Source organism: Indicator indicator, chromosome 14 (assembly GCF_027791375.1).
Source record: "Indicator indicator isolate 239-I01 chromosome 14, UM_Iind_1.1, whole genome shotgun sequence".
Classification (NCBI taxonomy): Eukaryota; Metazoa; Chordata; class Aves; order Piciformes; family Indicatoridae; genus Indicator; species Indicator indicator.
In genome coordinates, this window is record NC_072023.1 from 17,675,996 (window position 1) to 17,693,215 (window position 17,220).

At 46.9% G+C, this 17,220-nt stretch overlaps 2 protein-coding genes across 2 annotated transcripts in view; both read right to left on the minus strand.

Annotated features, from left to right (window-relative positions):
• EPHA1 (EPH receptor A1) overlaps positions 1-888 on the minus strand; it is a 36,872-nt gene extending 35,984 nt beyond the window's left edge. Inside the window, exon 1 of the mRNA XM_054386564.1 lies at positions 795-888. Within this exon, the coding sequence (XP_054242539.1) occupies positions 795-888 (94 nt within the window). The remainder of the gene's footprint in view (positions 1-794) is intronic.
• Positions 889-4,846: 3,958 nt separating this feature from the next.
• On the minus strand, positions 4,847-5,815 carry LOC128971414 (olfactory receptor 10AC1-like). The gene has a single exon (XM_054386958.1). It carries the CDS (start codon positions 5,813-5,815, stop codon positions 4,847-4,849), a length of 969 nt encoding a protein of 322 aa, XP_054242933.1.
• Positions 5,816-17,220: the final 11,405 nt, after the last annotated feature.

Here is a 17,220-nt window from a genome sequence, read left to right on the forward strand (position 1 = left end):
GGAGCATCAAATGGGATAGCTGTCCTTGGGATAGAAAAAGTCTGCAAAACAGAGACTTGGAAGTCTCTGGTAAGAATTAACTGCAGGAGAAGACAGGGAATGGAACAGAGATTTACTCTTCCTCACCTCTCTTAAAAGTTCTCATTTCCCAGCTGTTTCATAACCATTGTGCAACTCTCAAAATGGAAGAAAGCAAGATCACTACCACAAATCAAATGGACTGAGTTGAACAGAGAAGGGAAGCATTCTGAAGAGAAGAGGTGGAAGAGGAAACTGTAAACCCTAGCTCTCCCCTCCCGCAGTGGGTAGGTGGAAGGGCCTGCCTCACCTTCCAACACTCCAAAAAAATGACTGTCCTCTTGCTCATAAGGGTTAACTCCCAAGAGGGCTTCCCGAGAAAGCTGTGGAGGTGTTGGGGGGGGGAACTTTCTCAGTTTGTGTTTCAACTTGTCTGCAACGCTTGTGTTTAAGGCAAAGGCAGAATTCTCTTGGATCACGGAATATTCTGAGGCATTTGTGCTTCGACTAGGACCAGGTGGAGAGGAGCGCAAGAACATACCTGGGCTCACTTCACTGAGCCACCAAGGTTTGGATGGGGTTTGTTCTTGGCCTTCATCCCCCAACACTCGCCTGCCCTCCTGAGACACTCCAGTACCTCTCCAGCTGCCACTGGATGGGCTGTGATGTCCTTGGTGTCCCACACATGCGGGCCAGACCCTGTTCCCTGCCCCTTAGAGAGGTCAGCCTACCCACCCAAGCCCCCAAGCAGAGGGACCAACTGGTCCCACACTTACCTTCTTTCCCAGGCACCTCGGGAGGAAAGAGAGCCCAAAAGAGAAGGAGCCCGACTGAGAGCTTGATCCTGCTCCTCCTGGTCTTCAGATCCATGCTGGCTGGAGACGGGGACTGTCTCCCAAGCCCTGCCTGCCTTCCCGGCTCAGGCCTCTGAGCCTTGGCTCCTGCTTGCAGTGCATGAACCTCTCCTGCAGCCTCCTCGCTGGAGCGAACGCATTGCAGAACCTCCCTGCCTGGCCCACAGTTATGATGAAAGATCAAGGCAAGTGGGTGGAGAAGCCTTACTGCCTTTACCTGTTTTAAAGGGGCTGGTCACAGACTTCCCATCTGGCAGGCAAATAAACCCACCTTAAAGGCAGCCACCTTTTTCCCGGGAGCCTCCCTCCACCTTTGCTCCAGTCCCGGCAGAGGCTCCCGATTGCCACCTCCTGGCCAGCCCTCGCCACGGGCTCCGCTCCCGCCTCGCCACGGCCGGCCGCGGGTAGCTGCCAGGGGCTAACCCGGACGGGGCTCCGGGCCAGGGCGGGCCCGGGCTTCTGCTCCCGGCCCCGTGCTCCCGGCCCCTTCACAACCCCCGGGGCGCCATAGGTGAGTTTAGGGCTGAAAAAAGCCCAGACGCTGCGTTAGGGACTGCTCGTTCCACTTCTCCCCGTGCTAAGGCAGGCAAAACACGGAGGCGGGCTGGCAGGAGGAATGCAGGAAAATAACAGCTGTGCGCCGTGGCCGTGTCCTCCCCAGGCTGAGACAGCATGGTACAGAATGATAGCCGGGACACTTTATCGAGCAGGATTCTGCTCCTCAGCATTGATGGAAAGTGCCTGCTTTTCACTGAAAAAGTAATGGTAGAGGAACTGCAACAGAGGCATTTTCTGTGTAGGAAAACCTCATGGGACTTTTAGGTCCCTTCCTGAGCGACATCAATACAGAAGAACTTGCTTTTGTCACCTCTTCTGGCATTCATCAAGGATGTCACTGCCACCCATACACAGCTATTGTACCCCTGCCCATAAAATACAGATGCCATTATTACTCCACTTGCTGTACGGCTGCATTCTTCTTGCTCTCTTCCTCCTCCTCCCTAAGGAAGGCTAAAGAAAGGACTTTGTTAGGTTGCCTAGAGAAGCTGGGGGATCTCCACCCTTGGATGCGTTCCAGATTCACCAGGACACAGCCATCAGCAACATACCTACTTTCTGGGGTCATGCCTGCTGTGAGCAGGAGTTGGGAGTACAGACCTCCTGAGGGCCCTTGCATCTTTCAGTGAGTTCTGTGGTTGTCTAACCATACATCTTGGAAAACCAAAAGCTGTCCCAAGAAGTTTGAACACAGGCAAGAGAGATCTGAGAGCAAATAGTTAAAATACTAAGCTTTAAATTTTACATAGCATATGAAGTAAAATATCTAGTACAGATAATTCAAATGTTAATGTCATTCAGAGTAGTTCTATCTTAAATTTATTCCACTTCACTCTTGTCTAAAGTGCTCTTTCTCAGGCTGTGGTACTAAGTCTCAAATTTTTATGCCCACCATTCCACAGCAGCACTAGTGTAAGGTTTCCTTGGCTACATCCTGTGTCTTGAATTTGCAGTAGTAGAATTTATCCCTTTCATTTTTTTCCCTTGTTCTGTGGCTCTTGGTTCACTCCTTTTAGCCACTATCTCTACAACCATAGGAAAAATCTATGGCAGCTCTGTAGAGCAGAGGGGATTCTCTGTTTTGATGTTTCATTCTCTGAAGAGAATTCATGCTCTTGCTCTCTTACTCTCATCTCCATGACCACATTTTAATATTCCAATGTTTTCTTGGAGAGTTTTCTAGCTCTACTCCATCAGCAATTATCTTAGAATATTTCTAACAGCTGACTTCAGACAGTCTTTCTGCAGAAAATATGTTCCTACCATCTAGTGTGTTAAGCTGTTAAAATTGGTTTAGTTACCTGGCCTTTCTGTGAAAACCTTTCTATGAAAACTATAACATCTGACCCAGAGACATTTTACTTCTCATAGAGATGCTCATCACTTCTACAGCTAGGTTGGAGAAAAACAGGATTCTAGTATTTTTAGCTCAAAATATAGCAATAGTAGTCTCTATAACAAATACATTCCCCTCTGTAGTATGTCATTCACTCATATTTCCTAGCTGCTCTTTCCCACTCTTGGTTTAATTAAGCTGAAGTGTGAAAATACCTCACCAAAGAAGTCATTAGGACTAATCACATGCAGTAACCAGCCATATTGCCAGGAAGTTTGACAGTGTGATGGTAAATTCCTTCTTTCTACACTGGCAGATGAATGTCTGAGTTAATCTTTTTATTTCTGGGGGATTTAATTGAATTTTTAAAACTTTATGTCTGTTTCAAATCTGCAGTGTTCTTATGGTCCTCCTCTTGAAAAATTACAGTTGCCTCCACCACCTAAACACAGTAGGACTGCACTTACTCATTGCTGTTGGGGCTTCATCATGGTGTTGCTATCCTGTGCAGCAGAAAAGTAGTTGCCACTGGTCACTGTTAACAACCTGAGCTCATCCTGAATGCTTTTAGTGTTGACACAAAGAGAAGATAGTCGAATCAGACACCTGACTGTCTTGCAGGTGGAAAGATGGTGTTGATTGTGGTAGCTCACTGTCAGCTCACTGTCAACTCTGTTCTCAGTTCAGCTTCCTGCTTGATTTTTGAAACCTGAACTCTTAATTAAATCAAAACATGAAACCTAAAATGAATGCTGAGAGCAATTTGTAGGCCAAAACCACCAGAAAAGATAATACAGATTTTAGGAGACCTGATTTGCAGTTGTGACTAGTCCAGAGGCCATAGCTGCTGAGCCATCTGGGCCTTCCCTCAGTTTTACCTACAGATCTGTAGAACCAGGTGGTCAGAGATCTTCACACAGCAGTTTGTAAAACCAGGGCTGCCTCAGACCTTTGCACTCGGGCAGATGAAGTCAAGGGGGCATGGCAAGATCTTCAAAGCCAAGAGCCTTAGGTTAGGGATACAATGCTAGAATTAGTAATGGCACCTTCAGTCAGCTTCTTGATGTGGAGATGATTGCAAGGTGAAGTGAAACTGGCATGGAGCTTCACCTCATTCCTCAACTCCACATTGATTTCATGATTATTCTTGAACACCTCCAGGGAGGGGGCATTCATGACCTCCTGGGCAGGCTGTTCCAGTGTCTCACCACCAACACTGGAAAGAATTTCTTCCTAATCTCCAGTCTAAATCTTCCCTCCTCAAGCTTCAATTCATCCCCTCTCATCCTGTCACCACAAGCCCTTGTAAAAAGTCCCTTCCTGGTTTTCTTGTAGGCACCCTTCAGGTACTGAAAGGCTGCTCTAAGGTCTCCCTGGAACATTCTCTTCTCCAGGCTGAACAGCCCCAGCTCCTTCAGCCTGTCCCCACAGGGGAGGTTCTCCAGCCCTCTGATCATCTTCATGGCCTCCTCTGGACCCACTCCCGTAGTTCCGTGTCTTTGTGCTGGGGATGCTGGACTGCAGCCTTCTGCTAAATTTGGAGAAGACCATAGCTTGATTTCCATTTATTTCTAGGCATGGGTTTTTTTCTGGCCTTCCAATAACCCCTTTAGAATGTTGGTGCTGGTAAAATTACCTGTATAAATGCTTTTTTTTGCTTTGCGTTGCTTCTTTTTTTTTTTTTTTTTACTTCCCAGTTTCCAGTTTCTATGTTCATCTGGATAGAAAAATAATGGAACCATTACAGGAGCTTTAAATAATTTTCTGTTGATCTGATTGTGCTCAGAAGAGCAGAATGTAGATATGAGTGTGCATGAAATCACAAAAGTGAAACCAGAAACTGACCAAAGGTCTTCTTCCTCACAAGCCATTAAAACATTTGCCTTTGGGTAAAGTCTTGTGCTGGGGATTTCCTGGGGGGGTTGCTTGTTGTTTTTTTAGGAGAGATGTCTCTTTGTCATCAATGTATGTTGAATTTTGCCTGGATATTTGCTGTGGTGGGTATGGGGCTGTTTTCCAACAAGCATTCATTTGTTCTGCTAAAACATCCCAAGCACACACAGCAGAGCTCTGACAGTACCTAGTGCAGCTGAGCTATTTTCTTCCTCCTCAACATTTTCCTGAGGACCCCTCTCATTTCCTTGCTCCTCAGGCTATAAATTAGGGGATACAGTAATGGAGTAATGTTGGTGTATACCAGAGACACCATCTTGTCTCGAGTGGGTGAGTAGCTGGACTTGGGGCGAATGTACATGAAGGTGGCACAGCCATAGTGCAGCAAGGTGATGGACAGGTGTGAAGTGCAGGTGGAAAAGGCCTTTCCCCTTCCCATGGAGGAAGGGACATGCAACAAAACAGCAGCAATGCAACCGTAGGAGGTTAGGATTAGGAGGAAGGGGAGCAGCAGGAGGAGCACACAGGCGGCCAGCAAGGGCAGCTGAGGGCTGTAGCTCTGTGTGCAGGCCAGGTGCAGCAGAGCAGAGACGTCGCAGAAGAAATGGTTGATGTGCAGCGGCTGGCAGAAGGGTAGGCGGAAAACGGCCACTGTCAGCCCCAGGGCCACCGCACAGCCCCCCAGACAGGATGCCACAGCCAGCCTGAGGCACAGCCCCTCGCTCATCACAGCCCTGTAGTGGAGTGGCTGGCAGATGGCCATGTAGCGGTCATAAGACATGGCTACCAGGAGGAGACACTCAGCCCCACCAAGTGCCACAAACAGGAGCATCTGTGCAGCACAGCCTAGGAAAGAAATGGTGCTGCCACCCACCACTGCCAGGCTGAGCAGTGCCTTAGGGACAACGACTAAGGTATAGCAGAGCTCAATGACAGAGAGCTGACAGAGGAAGAAGAGCATGGGAGGACGTGAAGGCTCCATAACCACCGCCGTGAAGATCATCACGTTCCCTGCCACTGTGGCCAGGTGGACAACAAAAAAGATAAGGAAAAGGAGGACCCGCAGACAGAGCAGATCAGAGAAGCCGAGGAGGAGGAATTCCATGGTTACATCAGTGCTCTTATTGTCCCTCTCTATGCAGCCTTCACATGGCATCTACAGGGAGAAAAACAGGAGACAGCTGATTTTAACCTGACACCTGGCAATCATTTCCACAGGCAATAACGTTGCAGTGCCATGGAACCGGTGTAGCAGAGCTCCTGGTGTGGGAAGGAAGGTGATTTCATTTAAAACCAAAACTGATTCCACTCAAGTCACATTCAACACACTCTCAAACCAATATTCTCATAACCACCAAGCTTCTTGTGCCTAGGATTCTTTGCCATGATATTGATGACAAGGAAAATCAGCTATTGGGTCTCCATCACTTCTTCTTACCTGGTCTTAGGTTGGCAACCAAGTGCAGGTTGTGAACTTGCATGAGGTACCCTTTAGGAGATGACACTGATTAGTCTCTCTGTCCTGTCCTGCTTTTGAGAGCAGTCACTGGACCTTGCCTCCCGATCTGAGTGTCCCAAGAAGCTGCAGATGGATGTGCTGGGTTCTCGATGGCTGTCAACACCTATATACAAGGATAACCAAACAGTGACCTGGACCTTCTGTTCTACAAACTGACTCCAATGAACGAGAATTTGAGGTGCTGACTGGCTGGGTTCTCCCTTCCACACAATGGAGCCCCCTCAAAGTTCATATAGAAACTGTGTTTCAGATGAAAGGGCTCACTGATTAGACCCGAGGATTCCCAAATTGGAGCTGACATTTTGGCTACTTGTGTCTTCATTCCTGGCTCAGCCCTATGGCATCAGAGTTAAAGTAAACAAACTTCCAAACTAAACCCCACATGTGGCCATGGCAAGGTGATCTGCAGAACAATTTTTACGATAAACCACAAAGCTAATGTCCTACAGAGAATGAGATCTTACTTGTCACAGGAAGAATGCAAAGTGCCTAGGAATGTGGAGTGAGGCAAAGCTGTTCAGTCTGAGATTCTAAGATTCTGTTCCTTGCCTGGTCTGGGATCCCTCTGGCTGTGATGTCCCTGGAGCCAAGATTTTCTTTCAGCATTTCATAACCATCTTCTCTTCTCTCCTGCAGGATCCAGTTCCTTATATACAATCTGACACAAAGGTCTTTCCTCTCCCCTGCTGCCTCTGCCCTCCCTGCAGCAGTGACAGGCAGTTCCATTCCTCCCAAGAAAAGGCAGTTTGCAGATTTTATGTAAATCAAGCACGAGGATGTAACTGCACCTGCAGAGGAAGGCAGAGTCTAACACCGTCCTGGAGGGCTCTTTCTCCTTCCACTGAAGCAGCAGGAAGGAGTTCATTATTTCATGTACCTGTAATGACAAGGATTTAATTCTCAAAAAGCATTGGCTATTCTTCTGAAATAAAAATAAATCTGTGGGTCTTTAAGGAAGCTTAAACCAAATTTACACTTAAAGGCAAAGCAAAACAGGCACAAAAACTTTCAGCCTCTCTGTAGATCTGTGCATGGAGTTGCCAGCATCATTTCTGACGGGCTCAGGTGCTCAGCAGTGGGTAGCAGTGATATTACTCATACTCCACTGATTTTTATTACCATTGTTAAATTAATTCCTAGCCTGAAATCACTGAAGGCTTGTGTAAGTAGAAAAGGGAGGCAAAGCCAGATTTTTGACCCCTCAAATGGAACTGCTTACTGTTAACCCAGCTGTATTGGAAAGTGTAAATATGGTGCCTGAAGATTTTCCCCAGGATATAGCTTAGAGGAAGTCCATCTTTTGAAATATTCTTCTGTAATATTTTAGCTATATGGTATCATCTTTTGGAAACAAAACTACCCCATGCATCAATCCAGTCTGGGAACTGTGTTGAGAGGAGTTCCACCTGTTGCCTGAACAAAGCCATGAACATCTTGATCAGGCTCTGGAGCTAGCTGTGCTGGGAACAATGTGTTGGACTAGAGACCTCCATAGGTCCCCTGGCATTTCAATCTTTCTTTGAGTCTATGATTCTGTTCAGACCTGGCCGGATGTCCAGTATGGACAGGAGCAGACCTGTGTGTACCTGAGGAGCTTCCCTATCATAAAGGGAAATAGTTGTGGAGTTTTGGCTCCTCCAAGGCCACTAACTTGGATTCTGTAGTGTCACAAATTTAAAATTAGGCAGAACTTAAATGCCTAAGTGCTATGTAAGTGGTTTTAGTCTTTTTAAAGTCTATCATCTAACTTCTTGGTTTTAAGACAGTGTGGCCAGCAGATTGAGAGAGGTAACTCTGCTCCTCTGCTCTGCTCTGATGAGACTTTACCTGGAGCACTGTGTCCAGCTCTGGAGCCCTCAACGTAGGAAGGACATGGACCTAATGGAGCAGGTCCATGAAAATGATGGGCTGGAGCACCTCTGCTACAAGGACAGGCTTAGGGAGCTGGGGTTGTTCAGCCTGGAGAAGAGAAGGCTCCAGGCAGACCTAATAGCAGCCTTCCAGTACCTGAAAGGGGGTACAAGAAGGCTGCAGAGGGACTGTTTGCAAAGCCCTGCAGTGACAGGATGAGGGACAATGGTTTGAAATGAGAGAAGAGCAGATTTAGATTGGATGTTAGGAGCAAGTTCTGTACCATGAGGGTGCTGGAACACTGCAACAGGGAGGTGGTTGAGGCCCCATCCCTGGAGAAATTCAAGATCAGGCTGGACAAAGCTCTGAGCAAGCTGATCTAGTGGAGGATGTCTCTGCAGACTGCAGGGGGGTTGGACTGGATGACCTTTGGAGGTCCCTTCCATCCCAAACCATTCTATGATTCTATGATAGCAGAGTCTCTCAATTTGCTTCCTTAACTTTCAACATTTAAAACCATTTTATTATTTCAGCTTTTTCCCCTATGCTGTTTTTGTTTAAGGTATGGCAAACAACTTGGGGTGCAGAATTTCCTTAAAGCATTTACACAACTGAGTTCTGAATCCAGAATTCTCAATCCTATTGTATAATAATGAATAAAACAACAACCCTGAAGCCTCTGTGGCACGTTGGCTCTGCAGCTGTAACAGGAGTAAAATCAGGGAGGTGGTGATTTTATGGTTCCACTTAGCAAACTGGACAGATTATAAGTGGGAGTAAGTCTTTAGAGTGAGTTTATTTCAGTCAGATGCTTTGAAGAGTAAGATTGCTCCCTCTAGCAATCCCTGTGAGATTCTCAGAACATTAGCTGCCTAACTTTTGTATAGTTTGTGTTATAACATAAAACTCAGGTAGTTAGGTGCCATTTCTTCCCTTAATTTATATTTCTCCTCTTTAACCCAAACCACAGGTGGAAATCTGCTGCCTCAATAACAATGCAGAAGTATTTGCGAGGAACTATTTTGACAAATTTGATTCCCCTACATTAGACAGTTTCAAGGCCCAGCTTGACAGGGTGCTGGGCCATCTCATTTAAGCTGTATTCTTACCCTGAAAGGCTGGGCTAGATGATCCTTGAGGTCCCTTCCAACCTGGTATTCTCTGAGTCTATGAATCTTTGATGGTCCCTTTCTGCTGCTGGACTGGAGGTGCAGCTAGGTGAGTCAGCACAATCCCAGTAACCAATGTCAGACTGTCAGCAGTAATAGGCACTCTTTTTAATTTTTTTTTTCTGTTTCATAGTGCCCAGGCTCCCACTGAGTCAGGGAAGGTACTTTGCTGTTTCAGTCTGTGGGCGTGTGGCTAAGCTGTCATTTATTAACGTGCCACTTACCCCTCCTTGCAATGTTTCAACACACGCCTACACATTGCCTCCAAAACATGGCTCACCAAACATGCCAGTGTTAGCTGGGGTGAGGTGTGCATCCCAGTGCCAGAACACACAGCAAGACACTCAAGGAGTGGGAGAGGAAGAGAATATCCACTTTAAAACAACTCCATACTTCCTCTAACCTACACCTTGCAGGTTCCCAGCATTTTCAGTGCAGCAGCTTGCAGACAAATCCATATCAGATTAATGAAAGCTCAGTGTTTGCACATCTGGAGTCTGCAGCATGTCAGAGATGGACCTTCTTCCTTGCTCAGAGTTCAGCCCTGCTCTCCTCCCCCACACTCTGTGTGATTTTTTTTTTTTTTTTTTTGGTACATGCCTGCAAGGCTTTGGAGCTGGCCTGCCTTAGCCTGAATGTGTATAAAGAGTTTCTTGGAATCCAGCTATGGTTAATGAATCACATCATATCAGTTTCTATCAGCAACTGCATGTTCCCCTTGGTCTTCAGAAAAAGGACTAGCACTGGGCTTGCCTATCCACACCTGCAAATTGCCAACTTGCTCCAAAGAAGGCAAGAGCAACAATAAAGTCACCTGGAAAGTATTAACAGAAAGCTCAGTGCAATCTGGAGAAAAATGGAGACAGCTGAGACACATAGCAGGAAGGGAGCTTGCAGGAGGGGGCCAGCCAGTGCCAGCTGAAGAAACAGGGCTCTTATCCAGACAGCCCTGCAGCTCTGACATGGCAGAGAGATGTACAGCTTTGCAGCAGGCCAAAAAGAATGTTCAAGCAACATGGAGTAACTGGCCAGGGGAAAAAGAGAATGAAGAGGATAAGAAAGGTCTTTGCATGCAAATCAGGCTGAGATTGATAATCTGGGGGCATCACACTGTTGTGGAAAGCAAAGATTTTTGCTTCAGCAGCTTCACTGATGTTCTGCTGAAGTATGTTCGCAAGTAGAAGGTCCTTTGCTATTCAAAAGTGTTACGGTGACTTCTCTGAGTAGAGAAATTAGGCACTGTTAAGGTAGGTTGCTTGAATTGGTTTTGGTGATTGATGAAATGTAAGGTACCCTCGAATGAAAATGCAGCAGTGGCAAAGTGGAAATAAATGTTAAAGTTCATTTGTGACTCCAGAAGGGCTGATTAGGATCAGGATGTAGCTGGGCTAGGGGCTGGAAACTGCAGCATCTTAACAAGCACCTTTTAACAGGTACTGGATCCCCATTCTGTAGTCAACAGGAGTCAAGAAATGCTGCTTCCCACAGAGGCATGACACTGAGACAGTTATGCATAGCCCTTAGGAGAAGCAGTGTTTCCTTATTCCTGTGCTGCTCCAAACTTTCTGGGAACCAGGAACTGAAACTGGCTGAGGTGGTAACAGCAGAGTGCCTGGCACCCACTTGCTTTGGTGAGAAAAACATTGCCTTGCTCACCCTGAGCTTCTGTTGTTTAGCTTGATAAACAAGCTGGGAACTCACTCTGGGAAAGATGCTGAGCCATAAACCAAGGAGAACAGAGTTTTGTAAAAGAAGGGTTGGTAGCCTGGCTGGCTGTTCCTCATGGTTTGTTGAAGGTGGGGCGTTTCTTTCACCTCGTTGTACTTACTCATACTCTAACCCAGCCAAAGACACTGTCCTGCGTGGCTGCTAAGAAAATGGTTGCAGCTCTCAGCTAATGCTGTCATAAGCATGAAAGCTTCTCCTATTCTTAAAAAGAAAATTAAAGTTAATGAAAGAAAACTGGCTTAGAACTAGAGATAGAAAGGGCAAATCCAAAATGGGAAGTCATGAAAGAGAGAATAAAGAGATTTAAACTGAAAATGAAAAAGACAAACTGAAAATTAAGCTACAGGCCCTAGAAAAGATTCACTTGAACTCCTGTAGTTAAGACAAGGAAGAAGGTAATGGTATTAAGAAAAGCTAACATTCTGAAGACAGTTCTGAGCCTTCTTATCTGAAGGAGTGATCAAGCCTACCCCAGGGATATGAAAGGAGAATATATGGGACACTGCTTGATGCTTTTGGGGACTGCAACCTTCACATCTGCCCTGGAAGCCTTTCCCAGTTCTTCAAAGTGAGGTATCTACAAAATATAACTCTTAATGTTCCTGGAAGTTAGGTTCAGATTCATGTGGACAACTTTGTGGATGTCTCTGTGGATCTCATTAAAAGTTTGAATTTCAACTTCCAGTTTATAACCTGCAGCCAGAGGGACTCCTCTGTATCTACACCTCTCAGTCTTGAAGGAGCTCAGTCCCAAAAGGGACTGAGATCACAGCACCCTGGGGCCTTGCTGAGAACCTCTGGTGTTGACATCTGAAAATAATCTATTTATTGCATCCTTTTGTTCCCTGTGTAATGGCAAATAAGGCACTGTCCCATCTGAGCTCTTCCTTAGGGTGACAGTGGCTGAGACGCTACCCCTGGGATGTGATTTGGGTTTGCTTAATTAGATCTGATGCAACTGTAGCTCCTGGAAGGAATGGCAAATAAAATAATCCCTGAGGAAGCTTTCCGCAGGAGACACCATCCCAAGATGATGCTGCACACCCTCCATCCCCAATGTATCCAGGCTCCTCCTCGTCCTCCCATTCCATGTTTGGCCATCCAGGTTAATGTTCTGCCCCAAAGTCACTTAGGAAACTAAGGCTTCTTTTCAGGATAGTGAGGCAAGTAACCATCAGCCCAACATGTTCCCAAAGAAGCTCATTGCAGAGAGTGAACTCTGGCAGCCAGCATCCCAGACTGAATGGACAAACTCCATGCTCCTGTTTGAAACCCCTGCCCTTCCTTCTATCATTACATGCCTTCTTAACAGTCCCTCCCCAGCTTTCCTGTAGGTTGCCTTCAGGTATTGAAAATCTGCTTTAAGGTCTCCCCAGAGACTTCTTCAAATTTGCTGAGGGTGAGTTCACTCCCACTGTGCTATTAAGCAACACTGGTCTCAGTACAGACCTCTGGGGGACACCACTTGTCACCCATCTCCATTAGGACATCAAACCATTGACTCTCTGAATGTGATCATCCAGCCAATTCCTTATCCATTGCACAGTCCACCCATCCAGTCCATGTCTCTCCAGCTTAGAAGGATTATCGGTTGGGCTTGATGATCCCAGGGGTCTTTTCCAGCCTCAGTGTTTCTCTGATTCTGTGAAGGATCTTGTGGGGAACTGTGTCAAAAGCCTTGCAGAAGTTCAGAAGATGATATCCATTGCCCTTCCCTTGTCCACTGAGGCAGTCACTCCATGGTAGAAAGCGACTAAGTTGGTCAGGCAGGATGTACCCTTGGTGAAGCCATGCTGGCTGTCTCAAATCATCTCCCTGTCCTCCATGTGCCTTAGCAGATCTTCTGGCAGGATCTGGTCCACATTCTTCCCAGGCACAGAGGTAAGGCTGACAGGTCAGTAGTTCCCAGGTTCTTCCTTTCTACCTTTTTTAACAGTGGGTACAGTGGGCACTGCAGGAGTCTCCTCCGTTGCCCACAGCTCACTGTGTTACTTTTCCAGCAGAGGCTGGGGTGGTTGAGAGCCTGTGAGTGTGAAGCTTCCTGTAGCTGGAGTGGGGAGGTTTTGTCGGTAGGCTCCCCTTGGTCAGATGGCCTGCAGAACCAGCCACAGGGCTCCCCTTGTTGCCTTGATTGTTACCTATAAGCTTTTGACTTGCTCTTCACACTCTGTCCATTCCCTTAACATAGAGGGCAACACCTCCTCCCCTCCTTCTTCTCCTGTCCCCTCTGAACAGTTTGTAGTCATTGATAGTCACACTCCAGTCACAGGAAGTTTCAGTGGTGGCCAGTCTATCGTAGCTTTCCAGCAGCACAGTAGCTTCCAGCTCCTCCTGTTTGCTGCCCACGCTGTGTGCATGCAGCCAGGCTGCTACCGTGTCAGCTTCTTAGAGAAATACTCTTTCATTTCCTGAAGAGGTTTCACTGATGGTTCCTCGCTGGCTCCTACTACCTCAGGAGGCCCTGGCTCATCTCCATAAGACTTCGTGCTGCAGTGTTCTTGGCATGCCTTAGCCCAAAAGGTTGAAGGTCCTTGTCCCTATAACCTTGGAGTGTTATTCCACAGCTTGTCACATATAAACCTGATGTCCTCCCCCTTCACATCTAGTTTAAAGCCCTATTGATCAGCCCTGCAATCTCCTGAGCAAAGCCCCTCTTCCCCCTCTGAGAAAGATCAGCAAGCCTGATGCCATGTAGGTTGTCAGAAAACCCCAAAATTGTAGCTGTGACACCAGCCATGAAGCCATGTATTAATAGACTGAATCCATCTGCCCTTTCCAATGTCACTGCCTGCAGCTGGAAGGAGAGAGGAAAAAATAACCTGTGCCCCAGATTCCCTAACCAGCTGTCCCATGGCCCTGAAGTCTCTTTTGATTGCTCTTGGATTGCAAGTCACAGCTTCCTCTCCACCGGCATGGAAAAGTCTGAGGACTTTGCCAAGACAGGAAGTTTCTTAGTGATGTTCTTAACCCAGGCTCCAGGGAGACAGCACACTGCTCTGTGAGGAGGGTCTACCTCGCATATTGGGCCTCCCTCAGGAGGGAGTCACCTGTGACTATAAATTTTCTTTTCTTCCTTGTGGATGTGGTTGTGATGCAGGCAGTTGGCCTTTCTGACTGTGGACATAGCTCTGGTGTAGGCTGCCCATCACCCACATCTTCATTTCACTGGTCTTTCTCAACCAGAGCCTCCTATCTGTTGTTCAGAGGTACCTGAGGGGACAAGGTGGGCAAGGAGGGAGCTTACCTGCTGTCCTGACCACGAACTCACCTACATTCACTCTTTCTATGTAGGCTTCTGCCTGTGGCCTGACAGGGGTTCCAGATCCTTTGCCACCAGGCTGCTTTCCAGCCACTCTGCCCCCAGCCTGTAGTGTTGGTTGGGGTTTTGTGACCAAAGTGCAGGACCTGGCACTTGGTCTTGTTAAACCTCACTCTGCTGGATCAGCTCATTAACCTCCTTATCTCAGCCCTGGGGTGGTTGTGTTACTTTTCCTGCCATCTGTGTGTGGAGGGCTTCCTTGTGAGAGCAGACTGTGGAACCAGGATAGCTACTGGCGTGTTATGATATGGTTACGCCACCAGCCACTTGGTTTGGATGTAATCTCATGAGATTTTGTCCAGGCTCATACAGGCCTTTCCCAAGAAGCCACCAGAGGAAAGATATCCCAGCCATGAAATTCAAAAATAGGCTTTTTCCAGATGTGCTCTTTCAACACCTTCCTTTTGTAGGATAGATATTCTCTCTGGTTTTAGCACTCAAGCTAATGAAAAATCAGATTTACTGAGACTAGCATTTGAAAAATCCAGTTCTTGAAAAGTGACAGCATTGTACAGGTAAGATCCCACCTCACTCAGGTCTACATCCAAATGGGGTGAAGAGGCCTTTCACAAGATTTCAGTGCAGTCTGTTGGCTCTGTCCAGTCACCAGGTCAGATGCTAGTCCCTCCCTACTCACCTGCCTCCTCCAAGGCCAGTCCACGTGCACGCTGTGGTGTTCATCTGACAAGGGGCCAGCATGAGCTGCTGTCTCTACAGGGTGCAGCCCTGTGCTGCAGGCAGACACAAGCCTGAGTCCCAGAATTTGCTATTCTGTGTTAGTGCAGTGCAGTCCCTGGGCTAGGAGGGTCTGATTTACAGCAGGGTTGATGAACTCGGGTGCAGTCTTACACTGTCACACTACATCAGATTAGGCTCCAGAGCAGGCTTTTGCTGCCATGCAGAAGCAAACTCCTTGCAACCACTGAGGCCAGATTCCCAGCCTGTGTGCACACAGCAGCCTGCAGGGTTCCCTTGGACGAGCTGTAGGAGTGTTGCCACTGGTATCTTAGCAGGGAGCCTCTTGAGCATGTCTGGCCTGTAAAGCCTGTAAAGTACCCTGCAGATAACCTGTCCTCAGAAAGGTGGTAAAAAGAATGAATATTTCACAGCTGAAACCAACCACAGAACTAGATCAGGCTGGTTCTGCTAACTGCCAAATGTAAAATTAGGCTCAAGGTCAGATCTTGTCTTCCAGGAAGCCAGCTGACAGGGAGGCCTAGCTGCTCCCCTTGGTTTGCAATGCATGGAGCTTTGCAGTATGTGTGCAGGGTGCTAATCATCAGCTACTGGAAGACAGGCTCTAGTAAAAACTGCGCTGCCTTGCCACCCAGCTGGTTTTAATGCCAGGGTTCCACCTGCAGGTGTGATTAGGTCTTTGCATACTCACTTTGGAGTGACTCAAGCATGGGCAGAACGCTCCACCAAAGTGATTTGGCACTGTTACTGCTTCCTGGCATTTTAAAACTTAATTTCAGCATTCAGATTCTTCTCATTAAACTGAAAAACTGCTCTGTGGTGTATTTGTACCACTTGGCTTTGATTCACTTGCTAAACAAATTATGGCTTTAGAAAGCCTCTTTGGAATAGTTTGTTTTCTGGAGCCTGTTCCTCAGATGATATTGGTGCCCAATTCAGCAGGTGAATACATAGAACTGGCTTGGTGTGAAGACCTTCAAGATCATCGAATTCAAACAGCTCTTGACCTCAAAAGGATTTTATTCTGTGTCTATCACAAGCTGAAGAGAGGTTTATAGAACTAGAGAAATATTTAGGCTGGAAGAGACCTCTCAGGTTTTATGCTTGAAGCCCTTGCTCATGGCAGGATGGAGATTTTGTGAAATCCATGTAAGACGTCTGAAAACTCCCCCAGCTTCTTCCAGAAATAATTCCAATGTTTCTCTCCTCCGGGGAAACAGAGAACAGCCTCCTTCCTTCCTCTTTTTGTATGTGAAAAATGTTCTCAATTCTTCTAACTCCTTCAGGTTAAACAGACTTAGCTTGGTTAACCATTCCTTAAAAATACGTTCATTAGCAACAACCAACCAACCAAACCCCAAACAATATTTTTGCTCTCAAAGCATTATCCTTGTATCCTTTAATACCACAACCATAAACCAGCCAGCTCTAGCTGTAACAATGCTAAAGCTTTACTACAGACACACATGGTTCTACACAGGCCTGTTGAGTAAACTCCCTCTGCAGTCACCCGTGGAGAACCTCACATTTGAAATGTGCAGTGTGCTGATACCTGCAGCTCTTTGTGCTGATGCAGATTTTTCAGGCTTGTTGCAGTGCACCTCCTGTAAACGTGAAAAGAGTGATACGAAACTAAGATAACCTGGCCTGCAATCAGAGCAAAGTTCATTCTCTTGCTGAACTTACGCATCCTACAGTCATGGAGTCACAGAACAGTTTGGGCTGGAAGGGACCTTTAAAGATCATCTAGTCCAAGCCCACTGACATGAGCAGGGACATCTTTCACTAGCTGAGCTTGCTCAAAGCCCCATCCATCATGATTTGGAATACTTCCAGGGATGGGGCAGACACAACCTCTTGGCAACCTCCTCCACTGCCTCACTACCCTCATCATAAAGAAATTCTTCCATATGTCCAATCCAAATCTACCCTCTTTTGGTTTAAAAGGCCCTAGTAAAAGTCTTCTTATAACTTCTCTTTATACATTGAAAGGCCACAGTAAGGTCTCCCCAGAGCCTTCTCTTCCCCAGGATGAACAACCCCACCTCTCTCAGCTTTTCTTCTGAGGAAAAGTTTGTCAGCCCTCTCACTGTTCTCCAGACCCTCCTCTGGACTTGCTTTAACCGGTCCCTGTTTCTCTTCTACTGGAGACTCAAGAGGTGGACACAGTTCTCTAGGTGGTCTCAGGAGAGGAGGGTAGAGAGGCAGAATCACCTCCCTTAACCTGCTGACTAACTTCATGCAGCCCATGATGTGGTTGGTTTTCTGGGCCATAAGCA

What these genes read in the sequence shown, in the direction of transcription:
- LOC128971414 (XM_054386958.1), bottom strand. Translation starts at nt 5,815, where the DNA reads ATGCCATGTGAAGGCTGCATAGAGAGGGACAATAAGAGCACTGATGTA.